The following is a 24,115-nucleotide window of genomic DNA, read 5'->3' on the forward strand; positions in this document are numbered from 1 at the left end:
ATTCTTCTATAACTAGAAATATCAAGCAGAAAAATTTTTTTCACACCTGTGGGCAGTACTCTTATTACACTTTGTGCTGTCTTCTCTCCCGTAGAAGTCTAAGGTATAGCTGCCCTTCTGCTGATCGAGTCCCTACGTAAGAGAACTAAAAGTTCCAAATTCAAGTTTGAATTGCCAATTCATATTTGTGAGCTTAGAATTCCACACTGTTGAAGGCAGTTAAGCATCTTTGAATGTAATATTTGTTTCTACCTAGGGTATGAAACCAAATTGTTAGAGGCTCAGAAAAAATCTTTTCGTCTCAGATCTTTACCAGGTTTTATCTCCAGGGATTTCAGAAGATCATTTTCAGAGCATTTGCATTTTCTACCCGTTGTCAGGGTCAAAGATCTTAGTAATTCTTCCTTACAATGAGTAGAATTAGATAATTCTAGTTACTTAAACAAGAGTGAACATTTTCAGAATTTATTATAAAATGTTTTGAATTCCTACAAAATATTTGTAATATTTTTTATCTAACTGAAAAATTACAAGTAATACATATGCATTGTTGAAAATTTGGAAAATACAGCTTAAGCATAAAAGAAAAAAAAGTTACCCTATCCCTTCCCCTTGAGAGAAACCCACTGCTGGTATTTTCTCTAGCCTTCCAGGCTTTCGACATAGTGCATACATAAATATTTTTACTCACAAAAGTGTTGTTGCATTTTATATGCTGCTTTGTAACTTGCTCCCCCCCCACTTAATGTAACATGCATATCTTATTGTGACGTTAAATATGCCTCTTCATCGTTTTTAATGATGCACTAGTATTCCATTGTGCGGGATGAACCCTCATCTATTTACCTAATGCCTTGTTGCTGCCAGAAAGCTGCATTTTGTAATCTCCTTTTATTTTCTTTATTATTCAAAAGAGAAAAACCTCTAATTTTCTTCTATGGAAACCAGTTAGAGAAGCAAATTATTTTAATCAAAACATGCTCTGTCATTGTGCTTCTCTGCAGTCCTTGATAGATCTGCTTTTTCCGGAACATCGTTGACTCTCGTTGGAAGAAGGGTCTCCAACCCTGCCTTACACTGAAGTCTCTCCATTAGCACTGTTGTGACCATTTGTCTTTTTACATTTATTGTATTTATTTAAGAAATACTTATGTATTGCCTAATAATGTGCCAGGTGCTATTCTAAGGGTTTTACAAATACAAATGATCTGTTTAGCTTGTAACCTCCGGGGGCTCGGGGGCTCGCCTCATCTGTATGCTTCTGTGCACACAGTGGACTCCTGGGCACATGGACGGTGGCAGCAGGGCTGGGGAAAGAGATGAGCGGGTGTGGGTTAACCCTGTGTTACCGTAACGAGCAGCTAGATCCCCATCTGGCCAAGTTGGGCTATAAGAAAACAACCTCCCCCCCAAAAAAACAAAGCCACTACATAAATCACATGAAGGGGCAGCCTCATTGAGCCACATGGGACACGAATAGCTCCTTGCAGTCTTTGAATTGTTCAGGCGGAGCTGAAGGTAAAGCTGGTAGCCTGGTGCTGACTACTTCATCACACTAAGTGGCCTTGGGAGGGGCCTCAGGTTCCCCGTCTGTAATATGCGGGGATGGTACAGATGGTCTCCATCGTCCAGCTCCTGATGGGCGGTAACTCTGACTGCATGCCCCACATCTCAGGTCAGACCTCGGGACTTCTGAATCCCCCCCCCCCACCCCCGACGCTCCTCCGGCCGAGGCTGTGGGCCCCTGAGCAGGTGTTGCCTCCCTGTCATGTTCTTGTGTATGTGACCTGCCATGTTCTCTGTTTGTGCCTCAGGACTTCAGACGGCTCCTGAAGAAGGAAGAGAAGCCGCTCCTAATGATGTTCTATGCTCCCTGTGAGTGACCTTTTTCCTTTGGGCTAGAGTTAGTTGTTTAGACTCTTGCAGGGGCAGCTGGGGGGTGGGAGGCAGGGGACTGGGAGCTTGCCCCAGCTCTCTGAAAGTGTGAAGGGTGTCCCTCACCCCACTCTCTCTCTCTGTGCCTCTTTGCCTTTTCACCTGGCTCCTCTCTTCCTGCTGTCCACATCAATTTTTCCCTCACTAGAATCCGCATCCTTCTGCCCTCTTTACCCTGAGCTCTACCCAGCGACAGTACGGCTCTCCTCTCCACATCCTCCCGCCATCTCGCCATGTCCCATTCCCCGCCCTCTGCCTCCTGGGGGCCTGAAGCCCTTTTCCCCCCAGCTGCGGGCCTGGGGGAGCCAGGCGCCCCCAGAGCCGTGCTCCCTCTCAGCGTCCTCTCTCAGGTGCTGGGGCCGCTCACCATCCAGAGCCTGGCTGGCCTCCCGGGGCAGCTGTTCGCCCAGCCCTGGCTCCTGCACATCTCTGCCGGGGCCACCTGCGAGGTGTGGGGGGATCTGGACCAGGGAGGAAAGGGCCTCGTATTTTGGTTCAGTCTCTAGATGAGGCGAGAGGCCGTAGGAACAGCAGAAAGACCATTGAGATGACAACCAGAAGGCCTAGGTTCTAACTCCAGCTGTGCCATCAGCGAGCTGGGTGACCTTGGTCAAATCCTTCACCTCTCTGCCCCTCAGTTTCTGTTTCTGTAAGAGAAGGGGTTGGGTCAGAGCAGTGACTTTCAGAGTTTTTGACTGTATTTCATAGTATTCATGTAAAAATATTTTTCATTGCAACCTAGCGCTATAAGTATGCACAAATTATATATATACATATATATAGGTAAAAATTATGTAATTTGTGTATACTTACAATAAATAAGTTGAATAAGTAAATAAGCCAAAACAAGTTTTACCAAACCATACTTACCCTTACTACTTGCCATCCACTCTGCCAGATGCAGTACACACTATTTTCTTTTTCTATTTTGTTTGATTTAGAAGTTATTGGTTTTTCCTACTATGTCATAACCCTCTAATAAAGTGTCCGCAAACTATGGCCCATGGACTGTCCACCTTTTTGGTAAGTTAATTTTTGTTGGAACATAGACACGTTCATTTGTTTACACATTGTCTGTGGTTGCTTTCAGGCTAAGCAGAGTTGAGTAGTTGACAGTATGTCCTGCAAAGCCTCAAATACTCTGCCTGGGCCACCCCTGTGATCTAACGCGTCCCAACCCACCGATCGAAAATCCTCAGATTATAGCCTGTGGAAGGCCCCTAATGACTCTGTGTACTGCATATGCCCTTCCGGAAGCCAACGGCCCAAAGGCTGGGGCCATGCGTGCTGGGACGGGGGTGTACTGTGGCCTGTCCGTGGCTTGGATGAGTATCAGAGGCTATGGCGTCAAGGTTCTGTTTAGTTTTTTTTGTTTTGTTTTGTTTTTTCCACTTTGGAACTGGTTTGTTTATTGCAATAGTATACATAAGACACAGCATAGGTGCTCAAATCAATTGTATATCACGCTGCCTGGACTGGATTTCTGCCTAAAAGACATATGGCGTATGGCGTATTTTCTTTTTCCTTTTTTTTTTATTATGTAAGTTTCAGGTGTACCAATTATAATTTGACCTCTGCATATACAGCAAAGTGATCACCCCCAAAAGGCTAGTTACCATCCATCACCCCACAGTGGACTCCCTTCACCCACGCCCAAGCCCCTTTCCCCTCTGGTAACCACTGAACTGTTCTCTGTATCCGGTAGTTTGCTTTTGTTTTGTTTTTTAGATTCCACGTGGAAGTAAAGTTATGTGTTTTTTCTTTCTCCTTCTGACTTATTCACTTAGCATAATGCCCTCAAGGTCTATCCATGTTGTTGCAGGTGGCAAGAGTTCATTCTTCTTTATTGCTGAGTAGTATTCTGTTGTATATATGTCCCACATTTCTTTATCCATTCATCCATTGATGGATATGTAGGTTGTTTCCGTATCTTGGCTATTGTAAATAATGCTGCGATAAACATGGGGATACATATATCTTTTCAAATTAATGTTTCTGTATTCTTCCGATAAATACCCGTAGTGAAACAGCTGAATCACATGGTAGTTCTATTCTTAACTTTTTGAGGGATCTCCATACTGTTTTTCATAGTGGCTGCACCAATTTACGTTCCCACCAACAGTGTACAAGGCTTCCTTTTTCTCCACATCTCTGCCAACACTTGTTATTTCTTATCTTTTTGATAAAAGCCATTCTGACAGGTGTGAGGTGGTATATCATTATGGTTTTGATTTGCATTTCCCTGATGATTAGTGATGTTGAGCATCTTTTCTTATGTCTGTTGGCCATCTGTATGTCTTCTTTGGAGAAATGTCTGGGCAGATCCTCTGCCCATTTTTTAATCGGGTTGTTTGTTTTTCTGTTGCTGAGTTGTATGAAATCTTTATATATTTTAGGTATTAACCCCTTATCAGATATATGATTTGCAAATATCTTCTTCCATTCAGTAGGTTGCCTTTTTATTTTGGTGATGGTTTCCTTCAGTGTACAGAAGCTTTTTAGTTTGAAGTAGTCCCATTTGTCTGTTTTTGCTTTTGTTTTCCTTGCCTTTGGTGTCTCCGCCACAAACACATAGCTAAGATTCATGTCAAGGAGCTTGCTGCCTACATTTTCTTCTAAGAATTTTATGGTTTCAGGTCTTACATTCAAGTCTCTAATCCATTTTGAGTTAATTTTTGTGTATGGTGTAAGACAGTGGCCTAGTAGTGTCATTCTTTTGCATGTGGCTGACCAGTTTTCTCAACACCATTTATTAAAGGGCCTGTTCTTTCTCTGTTGTATGTTCTCGGCTCCTTCTCATAAATTAATTATCTATGTATGTGTGGGTTATCTCTGAGCTCTCAATTCTTTTCCATTAGTCTGTGTATCTTTTATGCCAGTACCATATTGTTTTGATTATTATGGCTCTGTAGTATAGTTTGAAATCAGGGAGCATGATACCTACAGCTTTGTTCTTTCCTTTCTTATGTTTCGACTATTTGGGATCTTTTGCAGCTCATAAAAATTTGAGAATTATTTGTTCTAGTTCTGTGAAATATGATATTGGAATTCTGATAGGGATTGCATTGAATCTGTAGTTTGCTTTAGGTAGTGTGGACATTTAAACAATATTAATTCTTCCAATCCATGAGTGTGGAATATCTTTTATTTGTGTCATCTTCAATTTCTTTTATCAGTATCTTATAGGCTTCAGTATACATACAGGTCTTTTACCTCCTTGGTTAAATTTATTCTTAGATATATTATTCTTTTTGATGCAATTTTAAATGTGATTTTTCCTTTATTTCTCTTTCTGATAGTTTGTTATTAGTGTATGGAAATGCCACAGATTTCTGTATATTGATTTTGTATCCTGTGACTTTACTGAATTTACTTATTAGTTCTAACAGTTTTTGGGTGTTTTTAGGGTTTTCTATATAGTATCATATCATCTGTAAATACTGACAGTTTTACTTCTTCCTTTCTGATTTGGATGCCTTCCATTTCTTTTTCTTGCCTAATTGCTGTGGGTAGGACTTCCAGTACTATGTTGAATGAAAGTGGCAGGAGTGGGCATACTTGTCTTGTTCTTGATCTTGGAGGAAAAGCTTTTAGCTTTTTCCTATTGAGTATTATGTTAGCTGTGGGTTTGTCATATATGGCCTTTATTATGTTGAGGTATGTTATCTCTATACCCACTTTGTTGAGGGTTTTTATCATAAATAGATGTTGAATTTTACTGGGTGCGTTTTCTTTAGCTCTTGAGATGATCTTATGATTTTTATCCTTCGTTTTGTTGACCTGGTGTATCATGTTGGTTGATTTGCAGATATTGAGCTATCCTTGCATCCCTAGAATAAATCTCACTTGATTGTGTTGTATAATCTTTTTAATGTATTGTTGAATTTGGTTTGCTAATATTTTGTTGAGGATTTTTATGTCTATGTTCATCAAGGATATTGGCCTATAATTTTCTCTTTTTATGGTATCCTTGTCCGGTTTTAGTATCAGGGTAATTTTGGCCTCATAAAATGTGTTTGGAGGTATTCCCCTCCTCTTCAATTTTTTGGAAGAGTTTGAGAAGGATAGGTATTAAATCTTTGAATGTTTGGAAGAATTCATCAGTGAAGCCATCTGGTCCTGGACTTTTGTCTGTTGGCAGGTGTTTTATTACTGATTCAGTCTCCTTGCTAGTAATTGGTCTATTTAGGTTTTCTGTTTCTTACTGATTTAATCTTAGAAGATTGTATGTTTCTAGGAATTTACATATTTCTTCTAAATTGTCCAGTTTGTTGGTGACCAATCATCCATACTAGTCTCTTACGATCCTTTGTTATTTCTGTGATGTGAGTTGTAACTTCTCATTTCAGTTCTGTTTACTCTTGAAAGCCTGCCTTGAATCCACCTTCTTGAGAAGTTCTTTGAGCAAAGACTCCTCCCATTTCCACCTGAGTGATCATGCCTCCCTGGATGGCTGCCCTTCTATGAGGTTATGGTGGTTCTGCCTGACTTGGGCCTGTGGTTTATTCACCATGACAATAGCCTTTCCCCTGCCCCTGTTGATTGCTGGGTGTCCCTCTAACCCAGTCTCCTCTCAGACACCTTGCTTGCCTATAGAAACGAGACCCTGGTGTCCCACTTCTTTTTAGAGCTGGCTCTGCTCAGAATGATCTGCACTTTAACCCTGGGTCATTTTTTTTTCATTAATGTTCACTGGTTGGTTTCACCCCTTTTTGTTTCTCCTTGGAGGGATCTTATTAACTACCCAGCTGTGAGTTGCTTCAGGAATTGTCCTGCCTGCCCAGCCTCTTGAGGACAGGGCCTCCTATGGTTTGTCTCAGAAGCCTTCAGAACTCAATTCATTGGTTAAGTGAGACTAAAACAGAGTGTGTATCAGTATACAGTACGTGTTGCAAGGCAGGATCATGGTATAGCCGTGTGGGTTTCAGTATAATGACACTGGTTGATCACTTACAAAGAGTGGTTCCCTAGCAGTCTGCATTAGAGTATGCGAGCCATCTCTCCGCACCCCCTCCCCGGGCTGTGTGGCAGTGTGCCCCCCCTCACCACGGCAGGCAGAGAGGCAAGCATAGTTACTGTGTTTATATAATGGAAAGCTGGGGTAGGAGAAGTGAGACCCCTTGTTGGTATCACAGAGCAGTTAGTAGTTGGGGAGGGAGGGAGAAAACTCAGAGCTGTTAAGTTCAAATTTGTGGAGGGGTCAGATTGGATGGCCTCCTGGGTCCCAGGTAACCCCAGAACTCTTTTGTTGTTGTTTTTATTAAAACAAACTTGTGCTTTTATTATACTTGTCCACTCAAGCCTTCATGGCTTCATAATTCAGCTTATTCCTGGAAACACACCAATTCCCTAAGTGGGAAGTCTTTTAGGACTCTGATCCTTTGATCATGTTTGGGGTGAATGAACCCGAAGGCAGTGGGAGGCTTTACTTGTGACAAAGAATCTGGTTCCTCAGGACCTACTGCCTATTCAGTAAATGTTTGTTGACTGAATTAGTGAGAAAGTAAAAGGGTGAGTGCTCTAACTTTGGGGAGTTGAGAGTGACAGTCTTATTTCTTCCCCTGCCTCTCAGTCGAATCCGTTGGAAGATAAATTCAGATAGGGATCACAGTACCAGCTCTATTTTTGGTGAAGTTAAATTGGAAACTGGCTTGGCCCAGAGCTTCCTATTACTCTTCCCATCACCTCTTCACCTCACTAACTTCTTCTCCCAGGACTGCTGGTCTCCGTCCACGGGGAGTTCGGGGGACGTGGTGGGTAAGGCTGCTGCAGGCTGCAGGCGGGCGGAGCTGGACGAGAGATGCCACCCCTGTGGGGACAGTTCATAAATTAAGCTTATGACTGATGAACGTGGCCCAGAGGGTGTCCGACTCCCACCACCTCATCAAGTCACCAAGTAAAGAGTGGGTGAAAGCAAGTGCCCTCCCACCCCCACTCATTTTCCCTCCTGAGAGTGACAGCCTCTGTCCGCTGTGGAGGGGTTCCCCCATGGCTGCAGACCTCCCGGGGGCACACACTCAGGTCTTGTGTTCCCGGGGCCTGCCCTGCTGAGTGTCAGGTGCTGTCTCCACGCCACAGAGGGCAAAGCTGAGGCTCAGACCGCGTGGCCAGGCTTAGAGAGGCAGCAAATGGTCAAGGGGAGAAGCAGGCCTGGGTCTCCTACTCCTCGGAGCCAAGCTTCTTCCTCTGCTGTGCGGCCTCCTGTTGTCTCTACTGTGTGACATCCAGCTTGGGGCATGGGCACCTGGCTGAGGCGGCCTTGTTGTCCCTGTGTCCAGCCTCTGTGAAGTCCCACAGTGGAAACAGTGTACCCTGACAGATGTCACATTCCTTTCTTCATGACACTTGTGGGGATGGTGCTGTGTGGGCTGCTGGAGAGAGGTACCTCGTGTCTTCTGAAGGCAGAAGCTGTGGGCTTGTGCTGTGTGCTGACCTGGCAACAGCTCCCACTCTCCTGAGTCTCCCGGAGTCTGAGCCTGTACTAATGGCATGAGCCTGAGCCCACGCTTCATATGCCGCCGTGTGTCCAGTGTGTGTGTTCATCTGTCTGACAGGCAGGGATGTCAGGGAGGGACCGTGGGCACTTAGGGAGCTCCATGTCAAAAGAGCCTGTGTCACATTTGGTCCAGTAGACTTGGTGTTGGGGAGGTTCCAGTGGTCCCGGGATAGCTTGGACCTGCTCACAGTTCTCCAGAGTCTGTATGTGGCCCGGTGGGTAAGAGCACCTCTCTGATCTGTACTACTCTGCCCGCGGTCGGTCTGCCACGGCGTTAGCTAACATGGATTAGAGCTTGTGAGCCTGCCGCTGCATGGCCCTGTCCCCCTGTGTCATGTTGAGATGAGACCCAGCCTGACACAGGGTTCTGGGCAGCTTTGGTGTCTGCAGCCTTCAGGTGCATCTCAAAGCCTTTTTACAGCAGAGCATCTGTCAGAAAGAATAACAGCTTGTCATGTCAGAATTCCTTATGTCTGAAGAAACCGGTGCATGTGCCCTGTGGGGTCAGCGCCGAAATGTGGCCTGCTCTGACTGATGTGGGGTGGGGCATGCTTTTAAATCAAGGTCACTCTGAAGTACTAGTGGATCTTTGGGGCTTGGCTGTCTGGGCCCTGTGTCCCCCAAGGCTTGGGGGGCCTTCACCACCCCAGGGGGAGAAGAGTGCGACCACATGGTAGACCACAGAACCCCATAGAGGGTTGAGCCAAAGACATTATAGAATCGTCCGATGTCAGAGCTGGAGGGGGCCTGAGGTTGTCTGCTCCAACCCTCCTCATTTGCCAGAAGGAGCCATGAGCCAGAGAGGAGAGGTGACCTGTCCAGGGCCATGCAGTGCATGACGAGAAGACAGGCACTCAGGTGTGCCGATCCTGGCCTGGCGCTCCTCCCACGAGGCCTGAGCTGGTACTTTCACACCAGCCCATCTCCACTCACTGCCTAATTATTCCTGTGGTTGGAAGAAAAGGGCCGTGGAAATCCCAAAGCTCATCGTATCTGTGGTTGGACAGTTTTCTTCCTAATGGCATCTGGTTCATGTTCATTCGTAGCCCCTGACTGGACAGTGAGGGGAGGCTTTTAGCTGCGCTTTCCTGTCGCCTCTTCTGGTTCCTGGAATTCCCGGTGAACTCACGATCAGCCCTAAATTATTCCCTGCTTTGCTCTTCTCCAGCCATTGTCGTGTTTGCTTAGTGAGTCCCACGTTTATTGAGGGACTGCTGGGCTGTGTCCTATTTTCTGCCATTGAGACTGTAAGCTCTTTGGAGGGCAGGGCCTCTGCATCCTGGTCTTTCTGTGTTCCCAGGCCCTGGGGCAGTCCTGCCCTTCTGCAGGCTGGGTAAAAGTTTGCTGCCAGAGGTCAGCCTGAGGGGAGGGAGGGCAGGGCGCAGGGGTCTGGCACCTGGTATAACCATGTCTGCTTTCTCTCCTGCCCGTTATTAGGGTGCAGCATGTGCAAGAGGATAATGCCACATTTCCAGAAGGCCGCGACCCAGCTGCGAGGCCACTTTGTAAGTGAGGCCCCCGGGCCTGGCAGGGCTGGCCGGCTCACCTGGAGAGTCGATGGAGGAGGGGCTTAGGGTGGGGGAGGGCGGATTTGAAAATTGTGAGGACTTCCCCTCCTACTGCTGCCCCTGCTCCCTGCACGTGTGATCCAGACCTGTCCTTGGTGGATGGTGAGAACTCCACAGGGTTGCTGGGACCAGGAGAATCTGGCGCTTGTCCAGCCAAGGCCTGTGACGCAATAGCCAGGAAACCAGCAAGAAGCACAGGTGGTATTGCTGGGTGACCAGGGGCCATCAGTAGACCATCAGGGCTCCAGAATGACTGGGGCTGGGCTCCAAAGTGGGCCGAGGCTCCTGTTGCTGGGTAGTCCAGTGGCAAAGAAAGGGGCATGGTGACCAGTGGTGGGCCCAAAGCACAAGCGGGTTCAGGGGGCAGTTTCCTGCCAAGCTTGCCAGGGCTGTGGTTCCTGTGTGGTGGGACAAGAATAGAAATGACAGCAGAAAGAGGTAGTCCAGGCGGGGAGCTGGAGACCTGAGCTTGCAGGCACTCTCTGAGGGACGGTGTGCAGAGTGTGTGGCATGGGAAGCAGACAGAAGCCAGGGTTGTCTCGGGGATGCCCACCTTTCAGGGACAGGAGGGGGAAGAGGAGCCACTGAGGAAATGAGCCTCAGGAAGGAAGAGCAACTGGGATGGTGCAGGAGGGGTGGGGAGACCGGGCAGTCAGAGCTCACCAAGCTGAGGACCCCTCACTGATGGTCCTGGTCATCTCTGTGCGGCCCCCACCCACCAGCCTTGTCTCTTCTCCGCCGTATGTCTGTCCAGTTTTGCACTTACCCTGAGCCACAGACATTTAGGGGTTTTTTTAATTTTGTTTTTGTTTCCATTGGCGGCAACAGAAAAAGAGTTGCTGGCTCCTCCAGGGAGCGTGGAAAAATCCATACACGTTTTATGAAAGGTTGTGGGGAGGAGAGCCATCACGGTGGGGCTGGCCAGAGTCTCATGAAGGGAGTTCTGAGGTCTTAAATCTGAATCATGATATTTATGGATCAAATTAAGTTGGTGATTAGTTCAAAGTCAATTTAAAAAGTTGACATGGCAGCACCTGGGCATGGTGACAGCCCCGCCCGCCGGGCTGCCTGCAAGATTGGGTTGCAGAGAACTGGTGCTTTCTCTTTTGACCTCATTCAGGTCCTGCTTGTTTCTCACTAAGGAATTTTTAGCAACTTGCCGAGAGATGTTTGGCCTTGGGGCACAGATACTTCACTTGGGGCAAGTTTCACTTTGCATTTTGGGGCCTCAGTAGATAGCATATTTCACGATTATTTCGCCTGGAGAAAAGACTTAATTACCTAGTGTTCTCCCTACCCACACTCGTTTACCCTTAGAAAACTCAACTCAACTTCCTGACTCTGTGGTGTGGTTGAGGTCAAACAGCTCCAGCCCCGGTCAGATCACAAATGCCTGGCCAGCTCCATCAGAGCAGGCGAGGTCTTGGGGCCAGTCTTGTGTGACATCTGGAAGATGCTCAGCCCGTGGCACATCTCCCTGCCGAACTTAGTATTCTTCCCAGCCCCTCCTGTGCTCCCACAGAGCTTATCCCTGCCGTGCATGGCCAGGTCTGCTCCTCTTTGCTTTTATTCCACATCCCGTTGTTCACCCGTTGATACTAATTATAATATGATTTTCTCACTGTAGTGTGAGCTTCTTGAGCACTGGGGCTGTGTTTGGTCCATGTCTGGTTCTTCAGCACAAGCACAGGGCCAAGCTCATAGTGGTACCCCATATGTGCTGATGAATGAATGAGGGAGTGTGTGGCTTATCACTCCTGGGGACGTTTTATTTTAAGCTCTGCATTTACTCAAAAAATGATGTTCCTCTTTTTTTTTTTTTTAAGATTTTATTTAGTTATTTGAGAGAGAGAATGCAAGCACAAGTGGGGGGAGGGACATAGGGAGAGAGAATCTCAAGCAGACTCCACACTTGATCCCACGACCCTGAGATCATGACTTGATCCAAAACCAAGAGTTGGATCCTCAACCGACTGAGCCACCCAGGTGCCCTGATGTTCCTCTTTTTAAAGGAAGTCAGAGCATCAGTTATTAAAGACAGAGACAAAGTGGGAAGGATGTTTGTGGGACGAGGTCTTTCTCCTTGGCCTTGGGCTCACATGAGGCTCTTTCTCAAGATTAGCCCTGAAGATTACTTCTTTTAAGGGTACCTGCTTCCAAAAAAGAAAACAACAACAACAGTGCCTGTTCTTCTGCCTGGGCCCAAGTCAAGAAACATAAAAAGTGGCCCTTCCAGTTCCCTAGACAACATTACAGAAGACTCAGTGGGGTCGTCTGGGTGCCTGGACCGCCTGGCTGCTCAAGCCCAGCTTTGGCTAGGTATTAGTTACCTTGGCCTAAGGCATCTGTGTTGTGTGAAATCATTCATTTCCTTGCTTCTGTGTTTTCTTGCTTGGGGTACGTTTTGTTCTGTTTCTTAGGAAAGCACCTTTAGAAAGTTCTCATCCTTTCCCAGCTCCGTAACTGGGGAAAAGTGTGGCCACATGCACACGACCCACTGTCCTCTCTCTGCCCACCATCCTGGGTCAGGCCCTGAGTAGCCCACACAGGGTGATTGCGAGAGACTGCTGACTTCTCTTCCTGACCCATGACTTGCCCCTTACAGCCTGACTTGTTTATATTAAAAAAAGAAAAGGGGGGTGGGTGTCTGGGTGGCTCAGTCAGTTGAGCGTCCAACTCTTGGCTTTGGCTCAGGTCATGATCCCAGGATCCTGGGATCAAGCCCTGCTCAGTGGGGCGTCTGCTTCTCCCACTCCCTCTGCCCCCTCCCCTGCTCATGCTCTCTCTGTCTCTCTCTCAAATAAAATAAATAAAATCTTAAAAAAAAAAAAATGCAGCTGGAAAACCCTCCAGCACCCCCTGAATAAAGTCCTGCTTGCTTAGGCATTAAAGCCTTTTCCAGAGTGAGCTCAGTGAACTGGTCCAGCCTTCTCTTCTAGCCCCCTTCTGTGTCCTACTGGCCTGTTAAACCAGCATATTCCCTGCTTCTTGGGCTGCATCTTGTTTTGTCTCACTTCCATGTCTGTGGAATTCTTACCTACCCTTGAGCACCAGCTCTGTGAAGCTTCCATCTTGTTCCTGTTGGATCATGAGGCAGAGCGAGTCGCGCCACCAAATGGCACCAGCACATGTGGCTCCAGGTCAGGCCTTGTGGCCTTAACTTTTAGGCTGAAACCAGTTTTGCCTCGTTTGGCTTTACAGACTCCAAAAAGTGTTTGTACATAGTTGTTCAAGAAATATTTATCTCAGGGTGCCTGGGTGGCTCAGTCAGTTAAGCGTCTGCCTTTGGCTCAGGTCATGATACCGGGGTCCTGGGATTAAGCCCCGTGCCAGGCTCCCTGCTCAGCAGAGAGTCTGCTTCTCCCTCCCCCTCTGCCCCTCCCCCCTGCTTATGTGCTCTCTCTCAATAAATAAATAAAATCTTTAAAATAAAGGAGTTTAAAAAAATATTTATCTCATTAATAAATGCCCCCAAGAGGCACAAGAGTACTACAGAAACCCTGAGAACTAAAAGTTCATCACAAGCAAAGATGGTTTGGAAAGGCTGCAATAGGAAGGTGGGATTCAGTTTGCCTTAAAGGATGAATAAATCTTAGGTAGAAATTGTGAGATGGGGAGTGGGCATCCTAAGCAAAAGGACTAGAAGACACAAAGTAAGGGCCAGGGGAACACGGCATGTATTCTGGAAATTTGGGCAGAATTGCAGAGCTTCTTAGTAGTATTGATGAAAACGGCTAACATATTTTTTAATTTATTTTTGTAATTTAAATTCAATTCATTAACATATACTGTATTATTAGTTTCAGCGGTAGAATTCAGTGATTCATTAGTTGCATACAACACCCAGTGCTCATTACATCACGTGCCCTCCTTAATGTCCATTACCCAGTTACCCCTTCCCCCCCAACCTCCTCTCCAACAACCCTCAGTTTGTTTCCTAGAGTTAAGAGTCTCTTATGGTTTGTCTCCCTCTCTGATTTCGTATTGTTTTATTTTTCCCTCCCTTCCCCTATGATCCTGTTTTGTTTCTTAAATTCCACATATGAGTGAGATCATATGATAATTGTCTTTCTCTGATTGACTTATTTCACTCAGCATTATACCCACGTCATTGCAAATGGCAAGATTTCTTTTTTTTGATGGCTAATATTCCATTGTATATATATATACACCACATCTTCTTTATCCATTCATCTGCCAGTGGACATCTGGGCTCTTTTCATAGTTTGGCTACTGTGGTCATTAACGGCTAACATATTTTGAGAGTTGTAGATACTTTGAGTGTTGTAGATGCTTTATCTGTACTATCTCTCAGTAATCACAAGAGGTGGCTGCCGAGGAGGAAACTGAGGCTCACAGGCAACTGACTTGTTCAAGGAAATGCATCTACTGAGTAGGGAGGACCCAAACGCAACATCCTGACGCCCGCGCCTGAGCCTCCTGGCCGCCGTGGTATATTGCCATCTGCAGGGTGCCTTAGACGGCAAGCAGTCCAACTTCCTCCCTGCGCAGCGGTCTCAGACTCTCCCATTCCTGGGAGAATAAAAAACCTAGACCCTAGGAAGTACACAATTAAGAGTTTTATAAGAAAGAAGAATTCGAAAATGAGTTAGGGACCATACGGTCTTTGAGTGTGGCGTTAGATGCTAGCCCGTATTCCGTGGAATTGAAAGGTTTTGTGCAGGGAAGTGATGTAATGAAAGAGGAGGATGTGGAAGATTAATCTCATGGTGGATGTGTGCAGACACTAGGGAGAGCAATTAGAATAAAAAAAGAACTTTAAAATAGACAATTATTACTGGAACAGGCTGCTGAATCAGTCTGGGGAAATGAGCAGAATGGCCTTTAGAGGGTCCCAGGGCTTCTAGTAAGTTCTATTTCAGGCTTATTCTCCCCGTGTTTCTTGCAGCATCCCACAGATGAGCTGGGGGGGGAAATCAGTGATTTAGTAAGCATTTATTGTGTGCCACTGTATGCCAGGCATTGTGCTAGATAGCTAAGACAGTTGGAAAGACATGTTTAGATGCCGTTAGGATGGGGCTGGCAGAGTGCAGGTGGCTTCCGTCACCAGGAGGATCTGGTAGGAAGTCAAGAACTTGACGATTATTGAGCACCAGTTTGGTGCTGAGTCCTCTGACGTGGGTCATCTCCTTCAGTTCTCTTGAGAGCCCTATGATTACTTTCATCACCCACGTCTCCCACACAAGGATCCTCAGTGAGAGTGAGTGACTTGCCCAAGGTCACATGATTCCTAAGTGGATGCAGTCTTTTGAATCAAGTTTGTTGTCCATTGAGACTACTGTTTTCCTTTTTCTCTTCCTGTGTTTCCATATATATTGTTCAGCACAATCGGCTTCCCAGGTTTCTTCTCTCTGTTTCTGTGACTGCTCCTGGCTTTTTGAACTTCCTTTCCTCTCCCCTCCATGCTGCCCTCCTTTGAGGAGCAGTCTTCCTGTGTCTGGCCACTCTGACTTCTTTCTCTCTGGGTTGTTCTTAGTATTTAGTAACACAGCTACTAAAATTCTCCTTTCCCACTTAGGGGTGTTGGATATGGGGGCCCCTGCAACCAGAACAAGTTCAGACTTCGGAGGTGGTCCAGTCAGGCTGTAGGTAATGGTTACAAACAGGAGGAGAGAAGCGAGGGATCTGGCAATCTGGAGGGAAGAGAGGCAGGCAGGTGGATTGTCATGAGAGCCACACTCTCTCCTTGGCCACATAGGAGCTGTGAGTTCTGAGAACGTTGCACACAAAGCCGAGGTGGACAGACGGAGGCAGGCCACAAGGATGTTGTGGAATGGCTGAATGGTGACTCAGCAACTTAGGAGAGGAGTACGACCTTTGTTGACATGGGCAGGGAGAAAGCATATTATGCATACTTGGGTGGCAGTAGCCCCACTCTAGGACCTGTTTGAACTTGGTAGCAAGGCCAGGTGTCTTTCTCAGCCCTCAGAACTTTGTTTTCACACTGGGGTGGCTCCCCTCTGCAGGGCAAGTAAAAGGAGCCCCTCTACAGAGGGCCAGCACCTGGCCCAGACCCTGCATCTTCCAGAGCTCTGGGCCGTCATTCCCAGCTGGGTTAGTTTGCCTTGCTCCCCCGCTGCCCCGGGATGCACATCAGTCTGTGAGGCTCTGTCCCCTTCATCTGTTTCTGGTGGGACAGATGGATGGGCTGTGTGTAGACAAGGTGGGGCTGTCTGTGGGGCAAAGTGTGGATAGGCCTGTTCTCCCTTTGCTGCTAGGTGCTAGCTGGGATGAACGTCTACCCCTCGGAATTTGAGAACATCAAGGAGGAGTATAATGTGCGAGGCTACCCCACCATCTGCTATTTCGAGTAAGTCCCCTGCTTCCCTTCCGATGCTCACTCCCCTCCCTGATGGCATTTGCATCCCTGGCTGAGCCCACGTTGTCTGTCCACATTTCACAGGAAAGGACGATTTCTGTTCCCGTATGACAACTATGGGTCCACAGCTGAGGACATTGTGGAATGGCTGAAGAAGTAAGTGGGACGGTTGCCTCGGGAGTGTACGCCTAGAGGGAGGGGCCTTAGCTAGACCCCGGGGTAGCCCCTGGTCTCAGGGCTGTGGCTGGGGGCGGGGAAGAGAACCAGGAAGGGAAAGGTCCCGTTGTGCTGCCCAAACGGTGGTTTCTGGGTTGCTTCTAGGTGAGGATGGGGTCTCTGTGGGTTTAGGATATGAGAATCGGGAGGATTTGGTATGACTCTGGCCATGGTGACTGCCTTTCAAATAGTTCTCTTCCCCTTACTATCTATCTGATGGATAGGGGTATTTCTCATCTAGGATGTCAGTTTTGAGAGAGGCTTCACTGCAGGTCTTACTGAAAATTGGATTGTCAGTTGAACACTTACTTCAAATACAACAGTGTATGAGGTGCTGTGAAGCTCCTAAGAAATACTCTGATAACCTTAGATTTGCAGAGTGCTTTACCATTCACGTGCACTCCCCACAGATGCTGTTTCATGGCAACCTTGTGATCCCTGTTTGTAATGTGATTAGATCCTCGTAATCCAGAGTATCCCTTATCTGGACCCCCCACCGTGCTAGGCGTGTGACTGGCATGACCTTGACGGGTGTGTTGGATGAGGAGTCTGTCTCCCCCACCATGGGAGCTGGGGAGAGGCCGCCTCTCCTGGCAGCCTCCTCGAGCCATCCCAGCCGAGCACTTACCCTGCTTGCTTTGAGCTCTGCCTGTCATCCGTTTGGCACATACCAGTCACTGCCATTGTGTGGCTCTTTGTGCATCATTCTTGGAATAATACCAGCTAACATTTTTTGGGCTCTACTTCATGGCCGGCCCTATTCTAAAGACTTTATATGGATTCTCATGTAATCCTCAGAACAGCCCGGAAAGGAAGACATTATTCTTATTCATTATTTAATGAATAAGGTAGCAGAGCACAGTGATAAGCAGCTTACCCAGGCTCCTGCAGTCGACGGGTAGCATGGCCAGGCTTGCCCTGGCAGCTCCCCGGAGTTCTGCTTGGAGCCCCCTACCCCTTCCCCAGGTGCTGGCACGGTGGATATTCATTGACATCGTTACCTGAGGGGCACAAGGTGAAAGAATTAGTTATCCAAAGATACGGAGGTTGAAAATGTGTATTTTCAGAATGAGAAGGAGGATGAATTTTGTACCCCCCCCCCAACAAACAAACAAACAAACTGTCAGATTCTAAAGGTTGAAACTCCCAGTCTTCTGTTCTTTGGGTCCCTGGGAGATAAGATCCAACGGTAACACCATGTGTGCACGGCATCTTTTGTTTCTCGGGAAGCATTGTCCTATCTCTGTTCTCATCGATTCCCTCATTGCCCGCCCCTGCCCCCCATTCTCATGTATTCATTGTTTTAACCTGGGCCTTCACGCCCCTGTTTTCCTTTTTCATTTGATAATAAGCATGTCCTCTCCTCCAGCCAGACACATCTTACTCTGCTTCGGGAGAAGGTTTCAACAAATAGCAATCTCATTTGTCACCAGAGCATAAAATCTGTCTGCCTCCCTCCCCCTTCTGTAACCTTTTCTGGTTTCAAAATACACTCATATCTTTTTGGAAGGAAAAGGTTTAGTTTTTGGTTTTTTTATTGAAGTGTTGAGAATTGCTTGCTAACCCTACACAAGAGGAGCATGTCAGTGGAGTTTGTGAGACAGGTGATTATCTCCCCACTGGGGCCTGGCACTCTGTCCCCCACTCCCTCCTCTCTGCCCGCTGCCACCCCAGCTCCTCCACTAGACTCTGCTCTGGACAGAGACCTGGAGGCAGCCCCGGGCTGGCGCCCCCCCCCTCTTTTCCCACCTTTCCTTTTCTCCCTCTCCTCACCGCATGTGGGGAGGAAACCTTGTTAGCAGTTTCTGGTTCAGTCCCGGTCTGCAGGCTGAGAAGGTTGGTGGGGTGACTCCAGGGAGGGGGGTGCGCAGCATCTGGGTCTCCCTGGGCAGCCCTGTCCAGCTGTCTGACCACCGGTGATCACTGTCAGGGGCACTCGTGGCGGCAGCTCTTCCGAAGGCATAACTGTAGCCCGCAGCACAGCAAGGGTAGTGAGACCACCTCCTGAAGGACCGCCAGTGAATCCCCTCATCTCACACCCCAGCAAGAGCCAGTGATGTCGCTGTGCTGGCGGCTGGCTTAATTTTTAAAAAAATATTTTTTGATTTCAAGGCTCTTCAAGTGAGATATGTTATTATAGAAAAACCTAAAAATATATTTAAACAAAAGGAAAAGCCCTTCCTTCTTCCCCACCCAAAGATAATGTGTTGTAATATTTTGGTGAATTTCCTTCCAGTTCTCCCCCCCCCCCCCCCCCACCCCCGCCGCCCCACGTGTACCCAGCTCTTTGTGTGGTTTTTCCCTGTGACAGGTGTTTAAAGTCTTTACCGATCTTATCCCACATCCTGGTGGTTGGCAGTGTTCCCACCTTTCCTGCTTCCTGGCACCTCTTCCCTGGGCCTTCCCGTTGGCTGCTCAGGGCTTATGTTTGGCCAGGTGTAGAAGAATGAGCGTGGATCCGGCCTTGCTAACTCTCTGCGTGACTTTCAGAAGCCCAGGAGAGAGGAATCCAGATCTCGTGCCCCCCTCTCCCCCCATGAGTGGCTGGCCACTGGGCACTGGGTGAGGCCAGGTGGAGACTTTGGGGTCTGAGTGTGCAAGGACTCTGGGGTAGGTGCGTTGATCGTGGCAGGTGTGCCCCCTTGTGCTCCCACTGGCTCCGTTTCTCAGTCCTCTCTGCAGGTTTCATGCTGCTGAGTTGGGCTTGGCACCTAGAGGTTGTATGCACAGTAGTCTATTTACTTGTTTCTGCCTGTGTGTTTTTATTTCAACCAGAAGTGAACTGAGAGCAATCACAAAGTTTTCTTGACTTGCAATGCTTATTGCATCTTATCTACGGCACGGGCACCAACCTCAGATAAGTGTCTGATTTATGTGAACTTCCCAGTCTGGAGAGCCCAGTAAATTGGAGTCGCAGGATTGGAAGGGAATAGAAACATCAGTGAATCTGTCTCTAGCAGTTTGCCTTGTAATGTTTGCATTACCTCTAGAACAGATGCAGTTACCTCAGTCCCACTCAGACACCTCGGAGAACAAGGCCTTGACTCATGTTAGGGTCACCTACTCCTGTTTGAACCATTTCTGGATTTCAGTCATAAATGATCTCTAGGAACATTTGGGTAGTGCTTTATACATTTATAAAGTGTCTTACTCCAGAGCATTATCTGTCTAGATATAGCTGAGAGGTAAAGAAAGGCCTCCAAATACACTGTCTAGTAGATGTTTGAAGTCAAATTGGTTGCCTAAGCCCTAGAGCTGATAAGTGGAAGAAATGGGGCTCAAACCCAGCTCTTCTGACTCCCAGCATGGCTCTCTTTCCCTCTCATCTATTGTAGATAGAAGGTTCTTCCTTCCAGTGACTGAAGTTTCCTTCTCTGGAGCTTCCACTTGTTGGCATTGCTTCTCTACTTCAGAGCCACAGAAAATAAATGTCCGTTTCTCTTCCTGATGCAGTCTGAAATGTTTGAAGATAGCTGTTGTGTTGCCCACGTCTTGTCTTCTCCAGGTTAAACACCTCCAGTGCCTTCGACCATTCTTCTCTCATTCCATCATTCATTCAGAAAGCGTTTACTGGATGTGTTCTGCGCAGTAGGTGCAGGAGCGATCAGAGGGAGCCCCGATCTTCAAGGAGCCCGATGGTAAAAGGCCTAAGTCAGGAATAGTGTTTGGCTTCAGACTTCTACTCAATCCTTCTCTTTGCAGTGAGCCCTTGTGCCACTATGCCCAGCTTTTCAATCCTCTCCAGAAAGTAAACAGTTGTCTGCTGGGTGGCAGAGGGGTGTTCACCTGGCTGGTAGTCTGAGGGCCAGGATCTGAGGGCCTTAGCTGCTCAGGCTTTCAGTATATGCCCTGTTTCCAGCCTCTGCCATGGCCCTGCTTCCAGGGGTGGTGCCTTGAGGTCCTTCAGAGCCTTCACCTTTGCTCCTGGTGTGGCTGTCGGGCCCCCCGCCCCTGTCCTCATCCTGCACCTCAGGCCTCTGCCCTCTGTTTTGCTCAGTCGCTTTCCTAGCTTCTAAAATTGCACTGACCTCTTTTCCTCTCTTCACGTTGTCTTTCCTGTTCTTTTTGCTCCTGTGGGTTCTTATGTTTTTTAAGCCTTGTTCTGTTATTTTAGTGGTTTTAGAGGGTGTTCTCTGTGTTTAACTAGAAGTTTCTCAGGCACTTTCCTGTGCTTGTACTGCAGCTAAGCCGTGGCTTCTCCATTCTGTGCTCTCATAGGATGTTTAAGAGTTATTTTAACTTCTGAATAGATTCCATTCATTTAATTAAAATAATTTTTTAAAAGATACTTGAAAATTATACATTGAAAAGTCTCGCTCCCACTGGTTTCCTTCATCCTGTTCTACCTCCTACCCCCTAGAGGCAACAACTTTGATTAGTTTCTTTATGCAGATGCAAGCACATATGGATTACTATTTTTTATCTCTCCTTCCTTTATGCAAAAATTAGTACATTGTGGCCTGTTCTGTGTGTCCCAGTGGTCTATCCACGTCAGTGCATCGAGAGCTTTTTTTGTTCTTCCTTATCGTGCTCAGCCCCCGTTGTGTGGATGGACTGCAGTTTATGTAACCATTTCCTACCAATGAACACTAGGTTGTTTCTAGTCTTTGGCATGGCAGATCATCTGCGGTGAATGCTTCAAACATACATAGTTTCGCACGTGTGCATTTGTACTGGCAAGATAAGTTCCCTGAAGTGGAATTGGTGGTGTTTGGAGCCCAAGTGTGGGAGCCTCAGTCTCCTGGTGTTGGTCTGGGACCATTGTCTGGCTAATGACTCATCCCAAAGCATGATTTTGCCACCAGCACCATCTGACATTGGATGTACATGGGCTGGAAATGGTTTGCCCTCTTCCCGCTGCTTCCCTCTGCTTGGGCCCAGGGGGCCCTGCTGAGGCCACCAGCAGGGAGGGCTTCTGAAGGTGACATTGAACCCTGACTCTCCATGGGGTGGGGGCGGCAGATCCCATTGTGTCGGCCATATTCTCTCTCATGATTTCTAGCCCTGGCTGCCGGCACTGTACACTTTTTTTCTACTGTAGGCTCTCAAAGGCAAGAAACAATGGTTGTCTTTTCACATTTGTCATCCTAAAGGGTTTTTTCAGAGCGGCAGTTAAGGGGCTCTGGCAAAGGTGCTTGTGGCGGCCAAGCAGCTGGGGCTCATGTCACCGGCAGCCTTGTCCTCCGCTCTGGAGCAATAGAGGGCCCCTGCGAGCCTCCCCCTGGAGCCTCCCCCTGGAGCAGCTGGTGACGCAGATAGCAGCGTGCCGTCATCCCTGGGGGAAGCAGACTCCCGGGAGCTTAGGCAGCAGCTTCCCGAGGTTTTCAGCCAGCAGGTGGGGAGTGGGCATCTGGACTGACCTCCAGGCCCGGCTCCTCCTGATCCAGCTCTCTGCCTCGGGGAGAACTGGAGAGCTTTGTTCCTGGTCTCTAGAAAGGATAGGTAGATGCTGTCAAGGTTAGGGTGCCCCCGGCCCCACTCTTCCTCCTCATGACCCTCCTCCCACGCTGGTCAGCCTTGCAGCACCCATGTGGCAGGCCCCTTCGCCCGCCCAGATTTGGTCTTTCTCAGACACTCGGCCTCTCTTTCCTCCTAACCACTGCGCGTACGCCTGCCCCCCGCCCACTGCCACCCCAACTGGTCTCTCCTCTCCCCACTCTCTGCCCTTGCCCATGGGGAGCTACTAAACACAACAGGTGAGCTTCGCCAAAGGTCATTCTTTGTTGATGCTATTTATTCGTGCCGGTTTGCTGTAAGTTAGAAAGAGCCTGAGACGCTGTCAAACCCCCAGATTCCTGGGAGGAAGGGGATTTCTTGAGCTGCCTGGGGAGCTGTAGCTAAAGCCACCGTTTGTGAGAAGACATTCGGTTAAGCACCTCTGGGGCTCTGCGGGGACGGCGAGGTGGGCAGGGCCAGATCGCTCACCCCCTGCTCCTCCACTGAGGGGTTTCCGGTGAGCCCCGGCAGCAGGCCACGCGAGCCATGGGGGCTCTGGCCAGGGGGCTGGATTTCGTAAGGGCTGCCCCAGCCCCGGGCTTGCTCTGAGCTCTGCCTGTTTTTGGTCTTCCAGTCCGCAGCCGCCACAGCCCCAGGTCCCCGAGACTCCCTGGGCAGATGAGGGCGGCTCCGTTTATCACCTGACCGACGAAGACTTTGACCAGTTTGTGAAGGAACACTCCTCTGTCCTCGTCATGTTCCACGCCCCATGTGAGTGGAACCTTACTCCTCCCGCCACATCCTTTCCTCCCTGAGCCTAGGGCGGGCACTGCTCTGGGACGCGAGTCCAGTGAGCACTTGCCTGTCGGACGCCTCCTCGCGCCGGGACACCCTGGTGCCAGGCGAGGTCCCCGCCCTTACGGAAGGGCCCACCCTGCATCACCATCGGGGCAGCACCGACGTCCTGCTCGGGTCACAGGGCCCCTCAGCTCAACCTGGTGGGCCTGAGCGCCTTCCTCTCTAGTTAGCACGAATCAGGAAACGCAAACGGATTTCCCAGAATTGGAGGACTTAGGACTGGAGGGGCCCTTAGATACCAGCTAGAACAGTAATCACCCCTAATCTAGGTGGGGAAATTGAGGCCCCCAACAGGGCCTGTATCTTGCCCAGCAGCTGAGAGGGTACAGTGAGGCCAAGGCCGGAGCCTCAGCTCCCCCAGCATCTAGAATGCCTTCCTTCTGCTTCAACCTGAAGGTTTCATAGCCTGAAGCAGCCACAGTGGATCAGGGAAGGGAAATGTGTGAATGCTGTAAAAGGCGTCTGCAATAATGGCTGGAAGGCCTGTAGCTCAGGAATTTCCTAGGCCTGTGTCCTCCCCATTCCCATGGAGAATGGAAAATTGATTGTAATTTGTTTCCAAGAGGGAGAAGGTTGTTCCTAGGAAGGTGAGCAAGGGGATGACAGCCCGGGGATGCAGAGTTCCTGGGAAAGGAGGGCCCACCCCCATGGGTGAACAAGGTGGGTCCTCAGCACCCTGGGACAGGTGCATATGCGGGCTGGGGTGGGGGGGCTCTTCTCTCAGAGCTTCTTGCCAGCTCTTTGGCCCAGTGATGGTAGGGACGAGATTGTGAAGAAGAAAAACAGGCAAGAAATAACTGTTTTGTGGAGCAGTGCTGTAACCATCCAGTCCGTGGAGGTACATTGAGCGAGGAGAATGTCATATTCATCGTTGCAGTGGTAGGAGGGGTCTTTATGCTAACAGCTGTGTATCACCCTGTGGTGATACAGTGGCTCTCCGCAGGGTCAGCTCTGTCATGTTCCCCATAGCGCCGCTAGGCCAGGATGACAAGCCCTGTTTTACAGATAAGGAGACTCTCACAGAAATGGCCCGAATTGTTCACTGCTCCGTAAGTGCAGTACTGCTGACCCCCTGGTCTGCCAGCGCCCCCCGCCCCCCGCCTCGGGGTATCACACGGGTTTGGTTAGTCGGGAGCTATTCATAAGCGGATCGCTCACTGCTAGGGATTTCCCCAGCTCTTTCTTTCTGAGAATTGCCAAATTCTTGAGAGAAACCAAAGGAAAACTCTTCCTATGACCCTTCTTCTGAATTTCTAGAAAACTGAC

At 48.4% G+C, this 24,115-nt stretch overlaps 1 protein-coding gene across 1 annotated transcript in view; it reads left to right on the top strand.

Moving 5' to 3' along the window:
- PDIA5 (protein disulfide isomerase family A member 5) overlaps window positions 1–24,115 on the top strand; it is an 89,298-nt gene that overhangs the window by 40,011 nt on the left and 25,172 nt on the right. The window contains exons 7-11 of the mRNA XM_032406692.1: window positions 1,815–1,875; window positions 9,869–9,936; window positions 16,239–16,330; window positions 16,424–16,495; window positions 22,626–22,762. Coding sequence (XP_032262583.1) covers window positions 1,815–1,875; window positions 9,869–9,936; window positions 16,239–16,330; window positions 16,424–16,495; window positions 22,626–22,762 — 430 coding nt within the window. The remainder of the gene's footprint in view (window positions 1–1,814; window positions 1,876–9,868; window positions 9,937–16,238; window positions 16,331–16,423; window positions 16,496–22,625; window positions 22,763–24,115) is intronic.

Source organism: Phoca vitulina, unplaced genomic scaffold, assembly GCF_004348235.1.
Source record: "Phoca vitulina isolate PV1807 unplaced genomic scaffold, GSC_HSeal_1.0 scaffold8, whole genome shotgun sequence".
NCBI classification, from domain to species: Eukaryota; Metazoa; Chordata; class Mammalia; order Carnivora; family Phocidae; genus Phoca; species Phoca vitulina.